This window comes from Bufo bufo, chromosome 6 (genome assembly GCF_905171765.1).
Source record: "Bufo bufo chromosome 6, aBufBuf1.1, whole genome shotgun sequence".
In the NCBI taxonomy this organism is placed as follows: domain Eukaryota; kingdom Metazoa; phylum Chordata; class Amphibia; order Anura; family Bufonidae; genus Bufo; species Bufo bufo.
Window position 1 is genome coordinate 211,340,287 of NC_053394.1, and position 17,029 is coordinate 211,357,315.

Here is a 17,029-nt window from a genome sequence, read left to right on the forward strand (position 1 = left end):
CCATTTGTAGACGGATCCGTCTCACAAATGCATTGCAATACCAAACCCGTCTCTCTGATGTCATCCAGAAAAACGGATCCGGTATTTTTTTTTTTTACATGCATGCGCACACCGGAAGACCAGATCCGTCAATGTGGCAATTTTAATGCCGGATCCGGCACTAATACATTCCAATGGAAAAAAATGCCGGATCCGGCATTCCGGCAAGTATTCAGGACTTTTGGCCGTAGAGAAAAATGCAGCATGCTACAGTCTAAATACCGTAAAAGGACTGAACTGAAGACATCCTGATGCATCCTGAACGGATTGCTTTCCATTCAGAATGCATTAGGATAAAACTTTTTTTCTGGTATTGAGCCCCTAGGACGGAACTCAATACCGGAAAACTTTAAGAACAAAGAAGACTGGCACTCGCTGTATTGGATGCAATTCTTATCCTTCGAAAGCGCACATGGAGGTACAAAATGATGCATTTCGACTCAAACACAAGTCGAAATGCGTAATTTTGTACCTCCATGTGCGCATTAAAAGGATAAGAATTGCATCTAATACAGCGAGTGCCGGTCTTCTTTGTTCTTTGATTTATGGGACGCCAACCCTGGACGCGCGCACTGCTCATTACACACACGGAGTGCCGGCTGTTTTCTCTTCTGTACTGGAAAACTTTTACGCAAGTGTGAAAGCACCCTTACAGAGTGAGAATACTTTCACATTTTAACTTCTTTTACCTGTACAAGCAATGTAAGCAAAATATGCATTACATTCTCAAAGCCACATCATATGACACATATATTAGGCAACCTTGTCAGTGTTTGGGGGCCATTTTTTAAACATGTGCCCTCTGGTGCCCTCTGAAGTAGTCTGTGTCCGCCCCTGTAAGAACCACATTCTTACTACTTTAACTAAGCTTATATTTGGTCTAGTCAAGTTTAGCACTGGTTTCAAAGTGGACTCCTTAACATCTGCTAAATATACTGCCTGTACAACAAGTTCAACAAATGAGTTTTGGGTTTGAGGAATGGTTGGGTACTGAGGAGAAGGTATGTAAACACAGAATGCCATGCACCCATGACCAAAACAAATGAGAGGCGGGAGGCGGGGAAGTGGCACTTCTGACATAGCAGGGGCATTGATGCATACATGGAAACATAGTCACACATCAAGGAAGCTGTTATGGGTTTGCCTTATGTGTAACATGTCAACAACAAAATCAATGGTTTTGTGAGTTAAATGTATTTCACACCCTTTATTACCTTTGGCCATTTAACCATTATCCATAGCTGTCTTCTTCTTATCTAGAATAACACTCCCGATAAAGTGTACACTCTTTTGGGAGGGTGTGAAATAGCAACTCTGTATAAAGTTATCTGAACCAAAATTACCCAAGCCTAGTTATTTTTAATATGCATCAACTAACCCCTTTTCTGATCTTGATGGCTGCAAAGTAAATCTGCACAGAGGGGATGACAAGACTCAATTCTATTGTAATACCCCTCTGTCCTCATTGCACCAACTTCCCCTTCCCCTGTAGCCCTGTTCACAGTCTATCTTCCATCACATACTTCTGTTTGTCACGTGCGTCGCGAGCCTTGACACGGTTCTGGCGGTTAGCAGAGGCTGGGATGGAGTGAACTGATGAACTCTTTTTGCTAGAAGAGTGTGAAGAATGCGAGGAGTGTGAGAGGCTGGCACGAGACTGGCTGGCATTGTGGTCGAATTGCATCAGGCAGAAGATGAGGTCTGTGGGCACCAACTCAAATTCATATGGAGGATTTGTAATAACGTACCTAGACAGAAAGAGGTACAGTAACTGGTCAGTCACTTCGAATAATTTAGCATTAACATGTATTGAATAATACACTGCATACCTTTGTACAGGATATATGCCAACCTTGACTGCAACCTAAATATGCATAGTCTTCCACTGTCCTGTAAATAGGCATTTACAGTATATGGTGGATAAGAAATGAATGTTGGATAATACACAAAGAGACATGTAAGTACAACTTGGCTGAATCAGTTTGTCTGTCTGTTGGTTTATCTACAATGGTGCTTGTAGGTGTGTAAACCCTTCAGAATTTTCTATATGTCTACATAAATTTGACCTAAAAGTACATCAGATTTTTACACAAGTCTTAAAAGTAGATTAAAATAACCAAATCAAACAAATAATGCAGAATTATTAGACTTGGTAACTTATTTATTGAGGACAATGATCCAATATCACAAGTCTGTAAGTGGCAAAATTATGTGAACCTTTGCTTTCAGCATCTGGTGTGACACTCTCGTACAGCGCTAAATGCAACTAAACATTTGTGTTAATTGTTCATTAGTCCTGCACATTGACTTGGTGGAATTTTAGCCCATTCCTCCATACAAAACAGCTTCAACTGTGTTATGTTGGTGGGTTAACTCCCATGAAGTGCTTAGGTCCTTCCACAACATTTCTATTGGATTAAAGGGGTTGTGTCACCTCAAACATTGGTGGCATATAGCTGCGGGTCCCAGAGGTGGCAGATCATTGTTGTTCAGTGTCCTCCTGATGGTGGGCTTATGAACATTAACATTAGTTAAGAGAAAGGCCTTCAGTGGCTAAGAGGTTACTTTGGGTTCCTTTGTGACCTTTTAGACTATTACACACCTTGCTCTTGGCATGATCTTGGTTCGTGAACCACTCCTGGGAGGGTAATAATTGCCTTGAATTTCCTCCATTTGTACATTTGTGGAGTCCAAAATATTTAAAGATGGTTTTGTAACCTCTTTCAGCCTGGTGAGCATCAAAAACTACTTCTGAGCTCCTCAGAAATCTCCTTTGTTCATGCCATGGTGCACTTCCACAGACATGTGTTGTGAAGATTAGACTTTAATATATCCCTGCTCTTTTAAATAAAACAGGTTGCCCACTCACATCTGATTGTCTTCCCATTTATTGAAAACATCTGACTCTAATTTCACCTTCAAATTATCCGCTAATTTTTGCCACTCACTGACAAGTAATATTGGATCATGTTCCTCAATAAATACATGATCAGGTCTAATATTTTTGACAAAATTTTGACTAATGTTTTGATTTAGTTAACATTATCTACTTTTAGGACTTCTGATTTTAGGTCAAATTTATGCAAAAATATAGAACATTCTGAGGAGTTCACAAACATTCATGCACCTCTGTATCTATCTAGCTTAGTAACCAAGTGGCACAGTGAATAGTTATGGAGCAGGCATTAACAGTAAACTAATAAGTGTGTTTGTAATCTGCCTAATATTGCTGAAAAGACTAAGAATGACATTTGCAACAAATAGAAGATAATTTTCAAATTATGTTCAATAAAACAGTACATTACAAAAAATAAATGCAGGGAAGAGCTTAGTCTTGTAGACTGGGATCATGTAGTGGTAAGATAAGCAACCATCACATTACAAATGTTTGTCATACTGAAGCTAAAACTCGTTAAGAATGTGGCCTATTTTGGAGGATGAAGCATCTTATAGTTTTTTTTTATTTCCTCATCTCAAAAGCCATATTTTTTTTTTTATATCAACATAGCTACATGAGGGCTTTTTTGTGTAATACGTTAAATTTGCGGGTACATTTAATGTATTGCATAACTTTTGTAAATTGTTTGCAGTGGAAAAACACAGCAATCCCACCATGTTTTTTATGGTGCTCACCATATGGTTTTAGTGAAATAATTTTACTCTGTGGCTCAGATCGGTTAGACCAATTTCCAAGTTTATATAGATTTTATCATTTTTTTCAACATTTGCCCAACAAACCTTTTTAAAAATTATTTATTTTGTGACTCGGCCTTTCTATTTTTCAGTGGACAGAGCTGAGGGCTTTGTGAAACAAGTTCTACTATTAGTTGTTTTAGAATATTACGAATATTCTAAAAAACAAATATATTAGTTTTTTTGAATATTCGTAATATACTAAGACAAGAATATATAGCAATATAGCGAATATTTGAAAAAAACTAATATAGAGCAATTTAGCTAATATAGTGCTATAATCTTTTTTTTAATACTTGTAATTTTTTTCCAATGTGAACTTCAGATGAGAAAAAAAATTACAAATATTAGACAAAGAAGATTATAGCACTATATTAGCTAAATTGCTCTACATTTGTTTTTTTTAATATTCGCTATATTGCTATATATTCTTGTTTTAGAATATTACGAATATTCGAAAAAAAAATATAATATATGCGATATAAAGCTATATATTCGTTTTTTACAATATTCGTCAAAAACTTCCCTTTGCAACTCAATGTGAACAGCAAAATTCACTGTGTGAAAAACTGGGTATAGCAGGGTATATGTGGTGGCATGACCAACACCCAACACAGCCGACAACCAACCACACCCTGAGCATAAATACAAGAGGCAAAATACCTTTAATAATGAATACCAACCAGTTTGGGGAGAGCCGAAAGCCCAATGTACATTTTGCAAGGTGCGCTTATTCACACCCCCCGGAAGAAGCGCACCTTGCGAAACGTACGTCGGGCTTTCAGCTCTCACCAAACTGGTTGGTATTCATTATTACAGATTGACCATCTCATCTTCTTAGAATCTCTTGTAACAGGGTCAGTGTCACAGAATTAGAGGATGGTTAAAGTGCAAACCAAGGGACACTTCCATCAAATTTATTTAACATGTATAAACAAAATGCTTATAAGAAATATATTCTTCAAATGGAATTCAGGATTTTATTATTGATGAACCATTCTCAGGATAGGCCTGCTGATCACCACACATCACACCTACACCAATTAGCAGTCCCCAAGTAGCTCATTATGTAGCGAATGTAGCTGGTAACTGCAGTGCTGCTCCCATTCACTTAAACAGATAAACCTGGACATACCCAGATTTTCACCTAGGCAGGCCCTGTGATATGAGCAATGGAGTGTGTGTATAATAACACACTGCTGGGTGGAGGCTTCCGTCCAGCAGTGTTCCAGTGATGTCACTGGCTCTGATGGGCAGGCATTAGCGCTGCCCTAGCCGTTTTAACAGGCTAGGGCAGCGCTAAAGCCCACCAATTAGTGCCGGTGATGTCACGGGGTTCACTGCTGGATGGATGCCTCCGCCTAGCAGTCCTTATGGAGAGCCCGATGCTCATATTAGAGCTGTTTCACACGAGCGAGTCCATTGCAGGAATCACACTCCGTGTGTGAGTGTGATCCTCCGCTCTGGACTTGCAGGAGCGCACGGCATTATCATGATTTATAATGCTATGTGCCTCTACTTGACCTTATTTCTACAGAATCATACTGACAGCTTTATGTCACTATGATTCTGTGGAAAAAAGACCATGCAGAGAACACATAGCATTATAAATCATGATAATGCCGTGCGCTCCTGCAAGTCCAGAGCGGAGGATCACACTCACACACGGAGCGCGATTCCCGCAATGGACTCGCTTGTGTGAAACAGCCCTTAGGGGGGCTGCCTGTGTGAAATTGTGAGTATGTCCAGGTTCGGCTCTGAACCCGGACAACCCCTTTAAGTGGACAGAGCTGTGTAGTTCTGGTACCAAAGCACCTGCAGAACAGCTAATCAGCGGATGTGCAGGGTGTCAGATCCCCGCCAATCAGATATTGATGGCTTATCCTGAGGATTATTTAAATCAAGTATTTGTGTTAGAGTGTAACTTTTTTAATGTGTACGAACATGAAAAAGGGAAATGACAAATACACTTTAAACACTTTTTTCTGAATTTTTGGTAATTTTCCCCCCATGTGACTATATTTAAAAAAATAAATAAAAATGAAATACTGCTGTTTTTTTTTTTCACTGGCTACTAAGCATAATAATACGCTAGCATTAATTCTTATGTATAGATCACTTTTCTGGAATTTTCTCATTATCATCACAGACAGGATTAGAAAAAAATCTGTATAGATAACCACAGGATCCATCATTAACAATAGGTGATGATAATAGCTTTTCTTCTTTTCTTCTTTCTTCTTTCACTCTACCATATAAGTCAAAGCAGTCCCCTCCTGTCCATTGTGTCTATAGCCCATGTAGCTGCTCTCAAAAGACAGAAAATCTTAACCTCTTACCACATATGGATGTAACTGTACATCCAGATTGCATGTAATTTACCGCAATTGGGCATACAGTTAGACCCAAACTGTTAATCGTGACAGTATAAAGTGTCACGGACAGCAGAGACGCTGGAGCAGCCAGGAAGTGATCAATCAGAGGGGTCCCTTGCCGGCGATTGCTCTGACAGTTTGCAACTCTGAGGGTCAGAGCCTGAAATCAGGTATGCCCTCTGATGCCCCCCTTTTGCCCCGAAGCCTCCTTTGTGCCCGATGACCTTGTCCCTCATCTTGCCCCCTGCAGCTCGCTGTGCACCTCCGTATGCTCCATCACTGTGTGAAAATGTAATCTACTGCTGACATAGCTGCAATGGCTGAGATTGGTGCTGGCACTATTCCCGGCTGTTTAACCCCTTACATGCCAAAGTCAGTAGCGACCGATGATGAACGTGTTAACAAAGGGATGAAGCTCCCTCTTTTCCGCATTGGGCCTCCACAGAACAGATTGGTGATGGTGGCAACAGCATGAAGAGTCACAATAGTGGCCCCATAAAGGAGTGATGAGGGTGGCAACAGCATGAAGAGTCACAATAGTGGCCCTGGAACAGAGTGGGTGGGGAGGGGGGGGGGCAACAGCAGTGACAGTAATAGCAAAAGATAATAGCAGATCACAGTAGGAACATATGGCAGTAGAGGCATCAGGCGTGTGGCATCAGGCAGATGACAGCATCAGAATAGTGGCAGCAGGACGTGGGCAGAAGTAACGGGCCATTTGTCACAATGTTCTGGTGTGGCAGCACGCTACAGTCAGATCATTACTGCTACAATGATTTAGTCTGTTGTATCAGGCACCAATGTATAGAAATCAGGGTTTATCCAGGTCTGATTCATCTTTATAATGGTTAGTCTCTCAACATTTTGTGTCGAAAGGTGAGTTATCTATGGGGTAAATTTGCCACCCGCCGCACTAAACACCTTCTCTGATGCCACACTACTGGCCAGTCAGTTAAGCGTGCACAGGTAAAACTCCACCAGTTGTGGCCACAATTCAAGTTTGGCTGCCCAGTAGTCCAGGGGATCTTGGATTTGGAGTGACAGGGTGCAGTCCAAGTATACCACCACCTACTAGTTCAGGTTCTGCTCCATGTCCTGCTGCTGCTGGGTGGTTTCTTCAGTGGGTGAACAAAAGTGCTCATCAGAGACTCAAGACTTAAGTCATTGCTGATAGAGCTGGTGCTGCTCCTGCCTTCCCCCCCACCTCTGGCAGTCATGGAAGTGGAGCATGAGCTCAGAGGGTCCCCACGGTTAGACCTTTGTGAGGATGGGCGATGGGGCACATAGGCAGCAACCAACTGACTACAAAGGATATCTTGATAGTAGTTGAGTTTTTCATGCCACTCAGAAGGTGTAAAAAAAGGCCCCCATTTTGGGCCGGTAGCGAGGGTCTAACATCGAGGAGAGCCATCCCTCTGCCGAATGGTGATAATGCATCTGTCACTACGCAAGCAAATCAGCATGCATCTGGCCATTTACGCAAGGGACTCGGAGGGACTCCCTGACTCCATCTCCATTGCATATTGCCACGGTCTGTCAGGGTCATCTGTGTTGCCTTCGTCGTCTCCCTCTAGATCCTCTTCTCCTTCTGCTCATCTTCTGTTGCTTGGGCAGATAAATCACCTAGCTCTGCATTGAATTCCTGGGGATTTATGTCCTGCTCCTTGTCCTCCTCCTCCTCCTGTGCCTGTTAAGCATCCACAGGGCTTAGGTGGCCATGAGATGTAGGCTCCATGTCTTCTGTCCCCTCGCCAGTCAGATTTATCAGCATCCCCTCCAGGGCATGAAGGGGTGGAATGACATCAATCATTCTGTAGTACTGGCGACTGACAAATAAAGTTGCTATGGTGTACGCTGTGACACTGTTGCTACGCATGCTGTTGTCTGCGGCAACCTGTTGCCTTTTGCTTGTGTCCGTGCTCTTCCCCTTAGGTGATTCTTCCTGCTGTTTGGTTTTGTGGGGTTAATTCACTGGCTGGAGCAAGGTGGTGAGTTGGGTGTGGTCTCAGGTCTCTTTATATCCTTTGGCTTGGAGACTGAGATCAGTATTGGTTTGTCTGCCTTGCATGAGAGATGGTTGCTCTATATTTGGATGAGATCTGAGGGTCATCCAAGTTTGACATCAAGTTTATTAGCGATGTCATCCTGAGTGTTTCCTCCTTGTCTTCCTTCCCCTCCTGGTGTGTCATTTACGGTGTGGGTTTAAGTTCGAGATTTGGTGTACGTCTTGTTTGTGGTTGCATGTCTGGGATGTTGTTGGTGTTTGTACCTGCATGTGTGCAAGACGTCTCCCTTGTGTGTGTTTCCTCCGAAAGGGGGTCCCATTGGTTTCCCAGAGGGGTGAACCTATAGACATTAGCAGCCTTGCCTGGAGCCACCTTGCTTTGGTGTCCGCATGGGGGTCCAGGTTGTTGTTGTGTGGTTATTCCATCTTTGCTGCGGCAGGTAAGTGTTTGATGTTCCGTTGTTACATTGTGTTCTTACCTGCCATGCAGTTGCTGCATTGTCTTTCTCCCTGTCTGCTACTGGGCCGCTGGAGACGCCTTTCATCCGTGGTGATGGATTAACAGGAGGTCTCTGCCCTGTCACTATGTTGAGGGCGATGCAGGGATTCCTAGACCTTTAGGTTCGTAGGTATGAGCCCCCTTACCTTTGAAGGTGGCTCATACAGCCAGGAGTCTAGGGCAATTTTAGGGAAGCTTTAGGAGGTGACCAGCTCCCTTTTCCCTGCCTACGGCCTAGTACCTGGTGACATTGTACGGTGGGGAGTTTCCCCCACTCCCCACCGTGACAGTTGCCTCCTCAAAGGGCCTGAGCAAACGGCAGGTGTCATGCATAAGCTGCCACTGTCTAATTTCAAACTTACACTGGGGAGTAGTCCTGTCATCTGCATCATCAAGAAATTGCTCACGTGTTGACTCTGCTCATAGAGTCGGTTCAACATGTGGAGGGTGGAGTTCCAGTGTGTGGAAACATTGCATATGAGGAAGTGTAGGGAAACACCATTTGCAGGAGGTCAAGGAGGTCGAGTTTTGCATGGTAAGAGTGGCAGAAGTGCATGCACAGTTTCCTTGGCATTTGCAAGATGTCTTGCAGTTGGGTGGAAGACTTCAGGAACTAGGTGACAACCAGATCGAAGACATGTGCCATGCAGGGCAGACAGAATGTTCTTCCTGTTATTGGTGACCATGGTTCCTATCTCTAGTTAGCAATGAGACAGCCAGGATTCAATTTCTTGGTTGATAACGCTGAGCAGTTCCTCTCCTGTGTGACCAGGTGCAGAACCGTGTGACAATGCTGTGCTTGGCTTGCTGCAGGACCACTCTGAACTGTGACTACAGTGGAGGCTGAGGACAAGGTGGAGAATAAGGATGCAGAGGAGGACAGTGGCGCAGAAATATCACAATTACAATGCAGAGGCGGCACTGCCATCACCTGGCCAAGTTGCTGGTGTGCCTGGGCCAGAACCACATTTACCCATATTGTCTTTGTCCACAGTTACAGATACACATGTCAGAGATGGCATGAACTGTACCAGAGACTGACAGGCTCAAGGAGTTGCCCACCTTCTGCTCAACCTATGTGTGCCGGGCTGGTACAGCTTTTTTAGAGAAGTAATGATGGCTTGGGACTGTCCACCTTGGGTGCGCACAAGCCACAGTTCTTTGAAAGGTGCAGAGTCCACGATATAGAAAGGGAGGGACTGTAGTACTAGCAACTTGGCCAGGTCCACATTCAGTTTCTGCTCCAGTGGATCAGTGTTCGCATACTGTTGTCTCTTTGCAATCACCTCAGTGATCGATTGCTGTTGAGGAGGAGCATCAGGAGCAATAGATGAAGGGAAGGAACGACATCCGACTGTCATCATTGCTAGTTGCACACCTAAGGGTGAATGCAGTGGACCTCTCCTCCAAGTCTGTGCTGGCCTGTAGCTGCTGACTGTCCTCACTAAACTCATCCTCATGAAAAGAGGAGCAGAGCCGGCTGCATGCACAAATTCCTGAGCAGAAGGAGCAGCAAAAGAAAGAGGCAGTTGCATTACAGGTGAGAGTGCAGAGGTTGTTCCTGGGTCATGCCAACTAAATGTGCTGTCAGAAGAACCCACCAATTCCTGGCTGCATATATCTGTTGTCACCTGAGATGATGGTGAAGAGCCAGTCAACCATTCTAGTACAGCTGGATTGTTGGTCATAACAGAACAGCTGGATGACAGTCCCAGCTCTGGCCTGTTACTGTGGCTGCTGCTACCACCACCCCTTGTTCTGCTGCTACTTGTGTCAGCTACAGCAACATTTTTGCCACTTCCTGTTCATTTTAAGGGCCCAGGCAACTGTCTATTGGCCATAGTGTACAGTAACTGAATTTGTAATGTAACAGATGAAGTATAAATGGCCCAGCAGATGAATTATATAAATGTGCCTATATATTAGAACGGCTGTTGAGACTATGTCTGATGCACAGTCAGTCTATGTAAAACAGAACAGATTAAGAATGAATGACACAGAAGTGGAACAGGATGCACAGGGCAATTACACAGAGCCTGCAGTGTTCCTGCGGTCTGCCTATGCTCTCCCTACAGTGTCTGAAAACTCTCCCTTTGATCGCCCAAGAATGTCCTTGCACTGTCCCTGCACTGTTCCTATCCAACATTCTACAATTAAAAAATTGTTAAAATACTGTCGCTAGCACTTGTCACATCTATCCCTATGCTCAGTTTACAGTAAAATGGCAGAGACCGGGAAGGATTAGCCTTTTTAGAGGCCTGTGACATCACAGGGGATGGCTATCTGCTGATTGGCTGGCTGCACTGCATTTTGGCTTATATCTTCTTCCCAGGCTTCTTACTTTCACTTTGTAACACATGTAGCCTCCATTTTTGGAAAGAAAACGATTCTTTACAATGGAGCGAGAGGAAATTCGGATTTGTGGCGAATCCAAATTTTCCTGAAATTCTGATCGAATTTGTTTCACTGCAATTCGCTCAACACTTTTAATAATAGCACGAAATAGATTTGGTTACAACTATGTGGAACTGTAATATAATAAAGAATACTAAATCTACCAAGATTAATTCCACTCCTCTTTTCTAAAAAGTACCATAGCAAGGTATATTTGCCTTTAGGTTTCCTAGGAAAGCTGGGTTACCACCATGTGGAACTGTATTAGATTGCAAAATGAAAAACTTTGCCATCCGTCAGAAATCTATTAGATTTTCTTCTCTAGTGATAGTCATTGTTATTATGGGGCATCAGTGGACATTATAGGGACAGGGTATGAGGAGAGAACTACAATTCCCAGCATGTTTAAACTGCTATTATGAAGCATCAGTGGTCACTATAGGGGAGGGGTATAAGAGGACAGGACTACAACTCCCAGCATGTTCAGACTGTTATTATGGGGCACTAGTGGACATTGTATGGAGAGAGGTATAAGACGAGAGAACTAAAATTACCAGCATGACTGGCATTGTGAGTCATTAGTTGAAATTACATGGAGTAGGATATAAAAGGAGAGAACTACAACTTCCAGGATGTCCAGAATGATATTGTGGGGCACCAGTGAATATTATAGGGAGCGAGGTATTGGAGGAGAGAACTACAACTCCCATCATTTATAGGATGTTATTATGGACTATCAGAGGACATTACAGGGAGTGAGTAAATGGAAAGAACTACATTTTCTGGTATTTGACAGCTTTGCAGGTCCGTCACCAGTTTTCTGCACTGCTAAGCTCTGTTTCAATGGGTTAATGAGGTGATGAAATTGGCTGGAGTGGAATAAGCAAATTGAAAAGGCTGGGAGGCAGATGACTGATCTTGGGCAAATGGGAGAGAAAGTGGCTGTGGGGACCAAGGGCAGGGATTCCTATAGCACTACAGGCACTCTGATCTGCCAGCATTTCAGTGTGGCTGATTAAGCCCCACTCTTCCCCCAAACGTTCTGTTACACCAGACACGTTCATCTAGCTGTTCCTTAGCCGAAGATGGAGCAGAGTGGTGAAAAGAAAAACTTATTTGCAAAATCTCTCCTAAATTTCTTATGGCACCAGTTTAGGGAGCACCCTGTAGACATAGCTCTGTGTCCACTGTGGATTAAATGCATTTGTGTTCTTTTTTTCAGTGTTTAGTTTCCCCTTTGATATATTTAAGGCCAAGTCGTCAGTGTGAAAACTGCAAGATTTTAGTTGTTTTCTTTATTTATTTTTTTAAATAGAGATAGTAACATGGAAATAAAAAAAAACACCAAAAATTCTTACAAATGTATATAACATATAAATGTGATTTAAAAAATAGATCATTTTCTGATTACACATTCCCTTTAACAACAGCTTGGGTAACATGAGTGCACCCATATGACAATAGAAAAAAAATCTACATTCAGATTAAAATATTTTTTTTTTATCACTATCTGGTTTTAATTGACAGAAAACTTATAGGTGACACATTCCTTTTAACATTCCCTGTGCTCAGACCAGAGAGTGAGTGGTGGTGACACAATTAGGGCACCACACCTCCACTTTATACACTAATCGAATGCACTGCACCAAAGGCACACTGCATTGAGTCAGTATAACGTAAGAAGCCCTGCTGTTGTGCTGGTATCCTTAGGGCTGCAGGAGGATCTCTTCAGATGACAGATCTCAGGTCCCATATCTGTGGGGTGAAGGAAATTCTAGAAGAACTCTGCAAACAGCTTCAGGAGCCAGAGGAGGAGCTCCCATTAGTGACCAGGTGACTCTGCTCAGCCCCAGGGGCAAAAATGATGTTGGTAAGTATGTAACTCAATGTTACCTAAATGGTCTGTGCTCTGCACTGTGACATATTCCCTGGACTCCTATGTCTAGAGCAACAGTATGGCGGACTCCTAGCCATTTCATTAGTATGCAGAGAATGGGCTGTTTGCTGGCTTACTGCTGGGGAGTGGTAGTAAGTTCAGAGATAATTACATCTTTGTGTCTCTTCAGTTACTCACACACTTTTGCAGTTAGGGGGTCATGGTGACAAATTCGCTTCAAATATACAGTAGTACTTTAATTAGAAACAGAAACATGTAGAGGGAGAGATAACTGACAATTATTTATTGTCTGTCCTCCAATCAGTTTCTTGTTTATAACCTTGTCGCAATGCTTTCCTACCTTTTGGTACACTGGCTGGGTGTGCTTAGGTGGGCATCACGTAGCCGATATATGCCAAAACAAAGCATGTTGTAGGTTTTCAATGCTTTACAATACAAATCTCCATAGCATCCACCATCCTGCAAAAAGGACAAGCATTTATCAACAATGGGAAAATAAGATAATTACTATTATTTTAATATCTTCCCCTAAAGTAAAACATGTATTAGTAACTAAATCTTAAATGCTTGCTTTTATCAAGTTGTGACAATTTCTATACAGTCATGTGTTATTTATATGCATTTCATTTGAAAACAATATTGCTGCCAGTGGGGTTTTTATGTTTTGTCCCAATAGAAAGGAGGAGGATTAACATTTAATGTGATGTGTATTATTTTTGATAATGTCAGAGGTTTTAACTTTTGCTCTCTCCCTGTGTCTTTGTTCTGCCTAGCTGAGTTAGAGAATCATTATAGATCACATCTGCCTCATTCTTGGTATTTCTGAAGTGTTTAGTGTGGTTATAGCACCATCAAGCGGTGTCAAGTTGTATTACACTTTGTTTTCCCTATTGCAAAGACTACGGCATTGTGGGTGGTGCACTGCATTGTGGGAGTGCAACGCATCCTGGGAAAGAGCTGTCCTATGCTTGTCGACTTCTCAAACTCCATCATCCTTGTAAAAGCATAACTTCTGAGAGCTCTACCTTCATTTCAGTAATATTGTGTGTTGCAGAGCTGTTCAGCTAGTTGTAATTGTTACTCAGGGAGTTGTTATTACTGTTAGCTAGCCATGCAATCTTATGTACAGGCAGCCATTTTACCATGTGCTTCAGTGTTAATGTAATGTTATAGTACATGCTATGCTTAATACTTATACATGTTATTTGTATTCTTGTAGTTTTACCAAACAATCCTGTTTTACCAATCAATCAATCGTATATAATCAATCAATCACATATGTTCATCCTGTTGACCAATAAACAAGTTAGACTACAAAGAACAGTCCTCTTATTTGAAAGACAGGAATGGTTTATTCTGAATGTCAGACTGCACACTGTGTGAACGTGTATAAAGACAGAACACTCTTCCTCATTGCTTTAGTTGTAAGCTCTGCTTGTTCAGATTTGCTGCTCTACGCATACACAAGTCCATTGTGCATTACTGTACTGTACAGAGTGATCATACACTATCAGTGAGAAAAAGATCAAATAGCACTATTAAGAGTACATAGATGTAGCAGGGTTAGCTCTCAAGCTCTTAACTCAAATTTCTTAACTCATCACATTATCTTGAGACAAAAGCCTTTGAAAAGCAATTAAAGGTGTTTGCTTAACTCACTTAGTTTAGATAACACGCTTCATAAATCATGAGTGTTAACGCTACTATATATACAGTTGCAAGAAAAAGTATGTGAACCCTTTGGAATTATATGGATTTCTTCACAAATTGGTCATAAAATGTGATCTGATCTTCATCTAAGTCACAACAATAGACAGTCACAGTCTGCTTAAACTAATAACACACAAAGAATTAAATGTTACCATGTTTTTATTGAACACACCATGTAAACATTCACAGTGCAGGTGGAAAAAGTATGTGAAGCCCTAGACTAATGACATCTCCAAGAGCTAATTGGAGTGAGGTGTCAGCCAACTGGAGTCCAATCAATGAGATGAGATTGGAGGTGTTGGTTACAGCTGCCCTGCCCTATAAAAAACACACACCAGTTCTGGGTTTGCTTTTCACAAGAAGCATTACCTGATGTGAATGATGCCTCGCACAACAGAGCTCTCAGAAGACCTACAATTAAGAATTGTTGACTTGCATAAAGCTGGAAAGGGTTATAAATGTATCTCCAAAAGCCTTGCTGTTCATCAGTCCACGGTAAGACAAATTGTCTATAAATGGAGAAAGTTCAGCACTGCTGCTACTCTCCCTAGGAGTGGCCGTCCTGTAAAGATGACTGCAAGAGCACAGCGCAGACTTCTCAATGAGGTGAAGAGGAATCCTAGAGTGTCAGCTTAAGACTTACAAAAGTCTCTGGCATATGCTAACATCCCTGTTAGCAAATCTATGATACGTAAAACACTAAACAAGAATGGATTTCATGAGAGGATGCCACAGAGGAAGCCACTGCTGTCCAAAAAAACATTGCTGCACATTTACAGTTTGCACAAGAGCATCTGGATGTTCCACAGCAGTACTGGCAAAATATTCTGTGGACAGATGAAACCAAAGTTGAGTTGTTTGGAAGAAACACACAACACTATGTGTGGAGAAAAAGAGGCACAGCACACCAACATCAAAACCTCATCCCAACTGTGAAGTATGGTGTTGGGGGCATCATGGTTTGGGGCTGCTTTGCTGCATCAGGGCCTGGACGGATTGCTATCATCGAAGGAAAAATTAATTCCCAAGTTTATCAAGACATTTTGCAGGAGAACTTAAGGCCATCTGTCCACTAGCTGAAGCTCAACAGAAGATGGGAGTTGCAACAGGACAACGACCCAAAGCATAGAAGTAAATCAACAACAGAATGGCTTAAACAGAAGAAAATACGCCTTCTGGAGTGGCCCAGTCAGAGTCCTGACCTCAACCCGATTGAGATGCTGTGGCATGACCTCAAGAAAGCAATTCACACCAGACATCCCAAGAATATTGCTGAACTGAAACAGTTCTGTAAAGAGGAATGGTCAAGAATTACTCCTGACCGTTGTGCACGTCTGATCTGCAACTACAGGAAATGTTTGGTTGAAGTTATTGCTGCCAAAGGAGCTTCAAGCAGTTATTAAATCCAACGGTTCACATACTTTTTCCACCTGCATTATGAATGTTTACATGTTCAATAAAAACATGGTAACATTTAACTCTTTGTGTGTTATTAGTTTAAGCAGACTGTGATTGTCTATTGTTGTGACTTAGATGAAGATCAGATCACATTTTATGACCAATTTGTGCAGAAATCCATATCAATCCAAAGGGTTCACATACTTTTTCTTGCAACTGTATATATGTATATATATATATATATATATATATATATATATATATAAATATATATACATACACACATATACTGTATATCCAAAACACTGTCACCATGTGGTTGTATGATGCTGTTTGTATGCAGTTTTGCAGTCTATGTAAGTTACTGACCTTTACTGACAGTGAGCCTTTACACATCAAACCATTGGGAAGGTTTAATAACTTAATAATTTTCTGTTGTATAATCCTGGGGTCCATATTACAGTCTAGTGCATCTTATAGTCTAGAAAATACAGTATATTTATGTGGGCCAATAGAGGAGGGCTTGACACCTAATTGTGTATACTGTAGAGGACACTGTGGCCCACACTCACCAATGTGAGTCACCCATTGAAAACATAGCGGAGAGCAGCTCCTGCTACACTCACAGTGAGCGGCCACATCGAAGTGCTGTACAGGAATGTACAGCGTGATGTGGGTTATACCAAGCTGGGGGGGGAAGGAGGAGAAAAAAGCTGTTTCATCCAAGCTCACTCTACTGGGCTCTGCACTCAGCAGTGTAGTGGAGAGCTGCTCTTGCTACACTAACCTTCGCCTTCCACTCAGCTTCTCCTGCTTCACCAACCTGTGACTGGGCACTCTTACTGCATTCTGCACCCATATGGAAGCGCTGTACAGAAAAGTAAAGTGTGATGTGGATAGTACTAAGCTAATGGGGGGTGGCTCCTATTGCATTCAGCACAAACATGAAAGCATTAGCAAGCATAAGGGGGTTCATTCTTAGCAGCTCCTGTTTCAAGCATGGAGGGGGGGGGGCTGGT

General features: G+C 42.2%; 1 protein-coding gene across 1 annotated transcript in view; it reads right to left on the minus strand.

Annotated features, from left to right (window-relative positions):
- Nucleotides 1-578: 578 nt before the first annotated feature.
- Nucleotides 579-17,029, minus strand: part of KCNMA1 (potassium calcium-activated channel subfamily M alpha 1) — a 736,200-nt gene continuing 719,749 nt past the window's right edge. The window contains exons 26-27 of the mRNA XM_040439127.1: nucleotides 13,243-13,361; nucleotides 579-1,787 (exon numbers count right to left, since the gene is read on the minus strand). Coding sequence (XP_040295061.1) covers nucleotides 1,538-1,787; nucleotides 13,243-13,361 — 369 coding nt within the window. The 3' untranslated portion in view covers nucleotides 579-1,537. The remainder of the gene's footprint in view (nucleotides 1,788-13,242; nucleotides 13,362-17,029) is intronic.